Below are 9,003 nucleotides of genomic sequence, written 5' to 3' on the forward strand. Positions count from 1 at the left end.
TATAGGGCTGGCATCACTAACAGCTAAATCCGTTTTCATTAAAAAACATTGTAACAAATGAAACATGCCTAGGACCTCAGACAAAATGCTTTTTAACAGATGCTTTGAAACAATATACATATGTATATGGCATATCCAATCCATTAGTCATGTGTTAAAGAATAGACGAGAAAAAACAAATAAGAGAATAGTAAAGTTTGCTACTTGTCTGAGGCCTTTAGTCATGATTAGAAATTACTGAGTTATAACATGACTATTTAAAAGTCCCCGAAAAAAAAAAAGACACAATACCTACTAACCAATAATACATGGATACATAATTTATGACATAGCTCTTGAAAGTCATTAGACTAAGATAACTATGAGTATATCACAAAAGTATATTATATTATGTAACAGAATAAATTACAATAATTACGAGCATGTATAAAGGCGTTTGATACTATATCCGTAAGATTTTGTTTAGACTAACATATAGGTACTATTATATCTTGTGTTATAACATCTGTTATCTACTCTGCACTTGTTTTAATTAATAACTGTTGTATACTTATAATAATTACTATGCTATTGTGTTCAAATCTATCTATACAATTACAGTACTCGACAGTAAAAATATAACACTATAAAGAGGGATACAATACTCAGTAAAGATAACATTGACTTTAGACAGAAAATCTATTAGCTTAGACTTAGTATACTTATATCTATACTATTATATAAAGCTGAAGAGTTTGTTTGTTTGATTGTTTGAACGCGGTAAACTCAGGAACTACCGGTTCAAACTGAAAAAATATTTTTGTGTTGGATAGCCCTTTGTTCCTGGAGTGCTATAGGCTATATATCATCACGCTATGACCAATAGGAGTGGAGCAGTAATGGCTAATCTCAGGAATTACCAGTTCAAACTGAAATTTTTTTTTATTATAGATAGCCCTTTGTTCGTGGAGTGCTAAAGGCTGTATATCATCACGCTATACCCAATAGGAGCGGAGCAGTTATGGCTAATCTCAGAAATTACCGGTTCGAACTAAAAAAATATTTTTGTCTTGAATAGCCCTTTATTTGTAGGGTGCTATAGGCTATATATCATCACGCTATGACCATAGGAGCGGAGCAGTAATGGCTAATCTCAGGAACTATCGGTTCGAGCTAAAAAAAATCTTTTTGTGTTGAATAGTCCGTTGTTCTTGGAGTGCTATAGGCTATATATCATCACGCAATGACCAATAGGAACGGAGCAGTCATGAAACATGTTGCAAAAACGGGGAAAATTTATTAGTTTTAAGAGTGCTGCGCTGCGTAAACGGTTAAAGTTATGCAACAATGATGTATGACGGGATTGTTCCTCTTAAAAAGTTCTACTAAAATATATTATAAAACAAAGTCCCCCGCTGCACCTGTCTGCCTGAACGTGTTAAACTCAAAAACTACCCAACGTATTAAGATGAAATTTGTTATGGAGACAGTTTGAGACCCTAGGAAGAATATAGACTCCCGGGAAAATATATAGCGTGACTTTTGTAACGGAATTACTTTAGCCCGAAAAACTTTATAACGCGGGCGGAGCCGCGGGCAAAAGCTAGTTATTATATATACAACTACATTATTATATAATATTGGCTATCTGTGTTGCTTATTATGACTGCCTTACCCTTACTATAAATCGACTTATATTTACTGCCGAGTACTGTATATGCATTGGTGCAAACTACACTACTACGGCTATGTTTTACAATATGGGCAACAGCTAGTAGCGGCCTTAAGGGGCGAAGTAGACAGCAGCCCAGGGCCCGACACTAGCAAGGGGCACAAAGAAATAAATTCTCATTCACTTTCGGCAATCGGATAGTGATACATTATATTCCTCGCAAAAATGTCCCACCGAGCCTCGCATTAGTTAAGACCGCTACTGGCAGCAACATTCTAGAGTTGAAAGGTGTTGTGCATTAGTGCATCACCGGAGATGCATACCCTGTGTCCTATAATACTCGTGAATAAAAAAACAGAACCGGTGCATTTTCAGTGTGTAATGTGTATACAGTTTTGTTTACTCTTTTATGCCTCCTGTGTTCTAAATACAATAGCGTTACCGAAAGGTTATGTTAACTTATAGAAAGAGCTATAATATAGAAGTGCACACAAAAGGGTGAAGTCAGGGAGCCCTATTCCGTCTACTAGAGGCAAATCCATCTATTTGCAATTCAGACCGATCTAATCTAAGGACAGCTATGATAGCCGTATAAATAAAAACGCCGAAACATCCCCTAACCTAACCTTCCCTCTCTTCTCTTACCCAATCCCCCACCCTTTTCCCTGGCCACTGCAGGCTCTAAGGAGGGGGAAACGTAGTATACCGTTCGCATGTTCTCCCCTGTGTTGAGTGCAGTCAGTCGGCACAAAAAAAAACCTAACCTAAACCTAAGATGTTTTTATTACATAGATACGTTGCTGAGCTCAATACTGGCAAGACGAAAGTAAGGTAATTGCCCGACTTAACATCCAATGAGCGTGCGGCACTAACGTTGTTACGTAACTGTCGATGTATATATATCCTTTTCTAACGAATGTATGCTGCATTTTTTTATTCCTTCTTTGAGTTCATTTGTAATTATATGTACAGATACGTGAATATAGCAAATAGTGCGCCGTTTTTATGTGCCATTTTGTTAGTGTATGACGCGTCTATTTGTAAAACGTCATTGACCTAAACCACCTATAAATGCTGTTCGTCGAATCGAACGCCCGTAATTGCAAATAGACGGATTTGGCACCGTCATCGGAACATGGCCCCCTGACATTATACATAAAGCATGAATGTAGTCGCATTGTAAATTCTTAACGTCAATATATAACGTAGGCATTAATTTTATATGCATTTCTAATAGTTACTTCACATGTAACATTACCAATAAATTATAATAAAATGCGCGAGGGCAAATTGAATATTTTTAAATGTCAATTCAACGTTACAATAAATGTATAAAATTTTAAAATAAACAATTATCGATACAATGTTTATAAGATAGCTATGCCAATTGGTGATACGTAAATTCCAGAAAAAACTAGTTTAAGTTCATCAACCTCTCGCTAATTATGAAATTATCAATTCCTTTATTTGTACGTAATTAACCAAACACTTGCTATTTTTTTATTATTAATAAACTTATCGTCTCGTTTCTATATAATGTATGATGTAAGTGAATGCATTTAAATGTTTCGAAATAAAAGTTACCATATATTTATCATTAATCTACAATCCACATAGTTAATTTCATTAAAATCATTTCAACATTGGGTGGGAAAATGTAAAAAGTACAGTATTTTATTTAATTGGATAAAAATAAATTCACAATATGTGTGTTATTTATTAATTTACTAAGAATCTAACTAAAGTTGTGACAATAAGCTATGTCAAGCTACAAATAAAAAAATATGGAAAAATACGTACAGGATAAAATCATTTCACTTTACACTCCACGCATGTTCTTTCAAAAGTTCTGTCGATATACAAAAAGAAAAAAATTGGATTTGTATATTTAAATTCTACTCATAGATTCTATACTTATTGCATTTCACTAGTATATTATTTCTGTCCTTCCCTGTCCTTTACCCATATTGTCCTTTTGACTGGAAACAATGTCTATTAGGGCATGTCTACTTCAGACACCTAATAAAAATTTGTCAGCTGTGTAAATATATCTTTGAATGTCACCCCAACTATGCTCATGTGACTGAATGACATTTAAATATCTATAGATAGGATCAAACACAGAAATCAACTTATCATTTTGATAGATTCCAAAACATACTTTAATCAATGAAAAGAATAGATATATGACATAATATGATGCCCAATGTTATTATTGATGTTTATTTAGATATTACATTATAAAGATTGGTACCATAAACTATATGTTTCATTCAGACTGTTTTTAAGTGATTTAAGTATTTGTTATACTTCTGAGAAACATTGTAGCAACAATTTTCCTTATATGAGTAACATTATTGTTATAATTTAATCCGATGCGAATGTGCGAGCCTCTACATTATTTCCCAGTTTTTACAATTTTGATAAAAATTATCAAATTGGGACATAGTCACCGTAAAACCTTCCAAGAGAAATTATGAAGGAAATATTTGCAATATATTTTCATTGGATAAGACCTAAACAAAGGCACATAATATTATTTTCCTTATACTATTATCAACCCTCAAATAAACCCATAGTTATGCTTATTCTCACACACATCCGAGTATAATGCAGCTCATAATAGCCTACGTATGTTTAACAGTGCTGTAATTCTATTTAGTTTTGGAATGGTATGTGAAAACAGGCATTAATTATACAAACATAGTACTTATTTGGTACCCTGAAAATATTGCTAAGCATTCACTTATGGTCTTTATAAACATAAAAGCCAGTTTTAACTGATTAATGTTGTGTTATTGTCATTCATAATATTTAACATAAGGTTACTGACATTGGATACGTATTTAATTCCTTGTGGTTAATTATTGTGGTATTAAGCCAGAATGTTAAGCAATTTCGTATATGTAATTCATTGTCATTGTAGCAGTGAGCTGTTAATTTTTTCTTATAGCTATTTAAGTGCCAATATAGTTACAAATTAGAAAATAACTATCAATCAAAAACAAAACATTCATCAGCCAAAACACCTTACAAATAAAAAGGAATATTGTTTACATTTATCTCATACTCACTTCCTAAACTTGTCCGCCTTGTGGTGTATAAACCACATTAGAGCGTAAACCATGCTAGGAGGACTCGGCAGTATACTTTGAGATTGCAACATCTCTTCTATTTCTGGAATGGTTTTCTCAACAACTTCTATTATTTCATCATCAACACCACCACCTAAAATGGTCAATTTTATTTGAGTATTGTGTATTAAATATTATAATAGTGTAAGCTAAAGAGGAAATTATACTTGTAATTCCTAATCTATATTTTTAATATAATATTGTTGCTTGTAGCAAGTAGATTTGTAGAGACTGATTAAAAAATAGTATTCCGTAAATTAATGAAACATGTGTAGGCATGGTTACAAAATGATTAATTACCAGTCAGAAAGGCACCAATTTTAGGGGAAAGGGAATATGACACAACATATAAGTACTAATGATATGTTTAAGTATAGTCTGCAAATCATTCTAATGAAAATTAGATTTTACATAAATTAAATAAGGGAAACATGCAGAAATCAGATTGTATCTCTTTGCCACTTTTACCTACCTTGCTCAGTTTTCATGTCGTCAGTCACTTCACAGTAGAACATATACTGTACAGCACCTTCCACACCTACACCAGACCTAAAATTAACAAAGCAATTAAACTAACTAAAATTAATGCTGCTTGGCCTTCTTATAGGAGAAACGGACTTTAGTTTATTCCGTTTTTAAAACAAAAACGCTGTATCAATGTTAGCTATTTAACAAAACCGAATGTAAATAAAGGCTTAAAACATATCCCAAAATAACTCACCTATATGCTAATACCTTCTGCAAATCTGTAACTTTTACATCATATCCACACTCTTCAAGGACCTCCTCCTTCGCTATTTGTTCTACAGGCATGTTCTTGTCAATGATACCAGCACATACCTCCAGAGATACCCCCAGAGATGCCGGATACTTCTTGGTATCTATGTTATTTGATTCACGGTCTTGCCGGCTAATACAGTTATAGTACACCGCTGAAACAAAGTATTTATTATTATTTGGTATCAGATAGTTTGTATAACTAATATATCTGTATCCTGGTTTCACTTCCTAGCAAAATATTTGTCAAATTAGTTCTTAAGCCCAGTGGCTTGTTTAGTTTATTTTTTCTCATTAGTGACCTGAGCTGGAAAAAGTCTCCTGGTGTGAACAAAACTCCATAATTCCATTAAATTTAATAGGCAAGATGTTTCATCAGTTTAAAGGGTACCATCTTAAAAAAGGTCCTCAGTGCATATGATGTTGCAAAAATTTGTTTTTTTATAGGAACGGGGTCGTCGGAACCCATTATAAATCTGTGTCGGTGCCGCTGCATTAAATACCGGCGGCATGTAATCCCATTTGAAACTAAAGATTTATAACAAAATCTAACCTGGTCTGAATTGTTTGACGAATATCATCACTCGCCTTGTAATATTAAACACTATAATGGCGACAGAATCGTGTATTTCCAGCAGGTCCCATGTCTTCTTCTTGCCGTTCTGCGTGTAGTTAAACCTGAAAGGTTTTACATAAGGCGAGTCTGGAAGTGGGCTAAGGTATACTTCATTGAGATCTTCCATATCGACGAATTCAAAAACAGACGTAACTAAATATTTAATGATAAATATAGTAATTTAGAAGTTATGTTATACAAGTCAAAATTTTACAAGTTGTATGCCAACTTGGGACAGCTAAACCGAAAACCATGGACAAATAAACTAGACCGAAAATGACTATTGTCAAAATTTTACACTGTCAATTCCATCAGTTTTACCAACTCCCAAAAATATTTACCCTAACGCTATGTATAAAATCCCCTACAGTGCAAAATTTACTTAACAAAACTTCTATTATTAATATAATATTCTTGTTCTGACTTATCAAATACATACTAAGGTATGAAATATTTTAAATTTGTAGTTGATGAACTGAAGTTGAACAAAGTTCGACCAATACAAAAGAAATTAAAATTAGAAATATTATGTCCTTAAAATCTCATCGCATTTATTCTTCCCTAAATTGAAGGGAAAATTCCTAAGTCGGGAAGCCTGAACACCTCCATTTGACATAGACAAATAAGTTTTTTTTAAGTGTTATTTTACCATTTTAGGAAACAAAGTTATAAAAAATATATGTACATATACGAATAAACTTTTATATTTGTAGATTTAACTAGCATTATTGACAATTATTTTATTTTTGTATTTATTTATTTGTGTTATCACGTGTTTTATTGCATAATTCAGGTGATTGCCATATTAAAGTTTTGTTTGTAACTTGACAATCAATGTGAAATGCCATTTTTGACATGTAATAATCAGCTTTTCAGTCATCACTCATCAGTATTCTATGGGCGAATTAGAATTTTATTTAATTAGCGCAAATTTTATAAATAAATCTAATAGCAACAGTTATCTAGGTACTAAGATACAGGTTATTGAAAATGGCTAGACAGCCAACTTCAAAGCCGGGGTTTGTGATTAAACTTTCCACTGAAACTGTGCAGAAATTAGCCGAAGAAGATCAACAGGCGAAGGCAGCAGCCACTGTAATTACACCTGAGGAAGTTGTTCCTATTTCAGAAGAGAAAGATACCAATGACCTTGACAATGAATGTAAAAGCAAAACAGACGATTTGGAGGTTATGAACCATGATAATATAGAAGATCCTGCAAACGATGAAAGTGATAATAAAGTGAAACCAATCGACTCAGAAAGCCCGTCAAATGTAAGTAATGACGTTAAAACCACATCACAGTCTAACCTTATTGTAAAAAATTCCGAAAAAAATAGTACATCTAATGAGAAATCTGCACAATCTGATGCAAACGGTTCTTGGGGTGATTACGCTCCATACATCACCTATGAAGGTGAAGAAGCAATCTATACGGACCCTACTAGCCAACAAAAATACACATGGAGCAAAACCAGTAACACATGGGAGGCAAAGGCTGATGATGTACCTGGTAGGGTATACAGCTATGAAGATGACACACATATCTATACAGAAGCAGACGGATCTAAATACTTTTGGGATGTTGATAAGAAAGCTTGGATACCAAAAGTTGATGATGACTTTCTAGCATACTATCAAATGTCTTATGGTTTTGTTGATAATAAAACTGAAGAAAAAAAAGATGAACCTGAGAAGAAAGAGGTTCAGAAAAAACATGAAGGTATTACAATGAAAAGGAAAAGTGAACCACAATGGTTTCAACCAGCTGAAGAAACCAACACAAAAGTTTATGTGTCTAATTTACCGCTGGATATAAATGAAGAGGAATTTGTAAATTTCATGCAAAAGTGTGGTCTTGTTGAACGGGATCCTAGTACACAGAAAATGAAAGTAAAATTGTATATGGATAAAGAACACAATTGTTTCAAAGGAGATGCATTATGTACTTACATCAAAATTGAATCTGTTGACTTAGCTTTGAAATTGTTAGATGGTTGTGAGTTTAAAGGACATAAAGTAAAAGTGGAACGAGCACATTTCCAACTGAAAGGAGAATACAACCCAGCATTAAAACCTAAAAAGAAGAAAAAGAAAGAATTGGAAAAGATAAAAAAGATGAAAGACAAACTTTTTGATTGGAGACCAGAGAAGTTTATTGGTGAACGGTCAAAGCATGAGAAAGTTGTAATCATTAAGAATTTGTTCCATCCAACCGACTTTGACAAGGAAGTACAATTAATTTTAGATTACCAACAGGATTTGCGAGAGGAATGTGGCAAGTGTGGCGAAGTACGTAAAGTTATAATTTATGATAGGCATCCTGAAGGTGTGGCACAGGTAACCATGAAGGAGCCTGAACAAGCTGATGAAGTAGTCAAATTAATCAATGGAAGGTGGTTTGGCAAACGTCAAATTACAGCTGAAATATGGGATGGAAGGACAAAGTACAAGATAGCTGAAACTGATGCTGACATTAATCAGAGGATAAATAAATGGGAGAAATTTCTCGAAGACAAGGAGGATAATAAACAGGAGAAAAAGGATGTGACAGAGGTCAAACAGGGTGTAGAGGATACTGAACACCAGAAACATCCTAAAGAAGAAATGAAATGTGATGAAGCTATAGACAAAGCAGATTAAATATAAATTTAGAGTATCAATATACTTTTAAGTTTTAATTAATAAATCAAAATGTCAATAAATGTGTTTTTTTATTTAGTACATACACATGTATTGTTTTTATTACGGGTGACAGGCGATTTTTATTGTGTGTAATAAAATAATATTATTTTATCAATGTACGTCTAAGATACAGGCTCGGT

At 33.3% G+C, this 9,003-nt stretch overlaps 2 protein-coding genes across 2 annotated transcripts; one reads left to right on the forward strand and one right to left on the reverse strand.

The window, feature by feature from the left end:
* Positions 1–2,694: 2,694 nt before the first annotated feature.
* Positions 2,695–6,463, reverse strand: LOC115453173 (uridine diphosphate glucose pyrophosphatase NUDT14). Its single transcript, XM_030181844.2, has 4 exons — positions 6,116–6,463; positions 5,507–5,717; positions 5,258–5,334; positions 2,695–4,879 (listed from the first exon to the last, which is right to left on the reverse strand). Exons 1-4 carry the CDS (start codon positions 6,303–6,305, stop codon positions 4,722–4,724), a joined length of 636 nt encoding a protein of 211 aa, XP_030037704.1. The 5' UTR covers positions 6,306–6,463; the 3' UTR covers positions 2,695–4,721.
* Positions 6,464–6,989: 526 nt separating this feature from the next.
* On the forward strand, positions 6,990–8,883 carry LOC115453467 (HIV Tat-specific factor 1 homolog). The gene has a single exon (XM_030182165.2). The coding sequence runs from the start codon at positions 7,169–7,171 to the stop codon at positions 8,819–8,821; it is 1,653 nt and encodes a 550-aa protein (XP_030038025.1). The 5' UTR covers positions 6,990–7,168; the 3' UTR covers positions 8,822–8,883.
* The last annotated feature ends 120 nt before the right edge of the window (positions 8,884–9,003 follow it).

Source organism: Manduca sexta, chromosome 13 (genome assembly GCF_014839805.1).
Source record: "Manduca sexta isolate Smith_Timp_Sample1 chromosome 13, JHU_Msex_v1.0, whole genome shotgun sequence".
NCBI lineage: Eukaryota > Metazoa > Arthropoda > Insecta > Lepidoptera > Sphingidae > Manduca > Manduca sexta.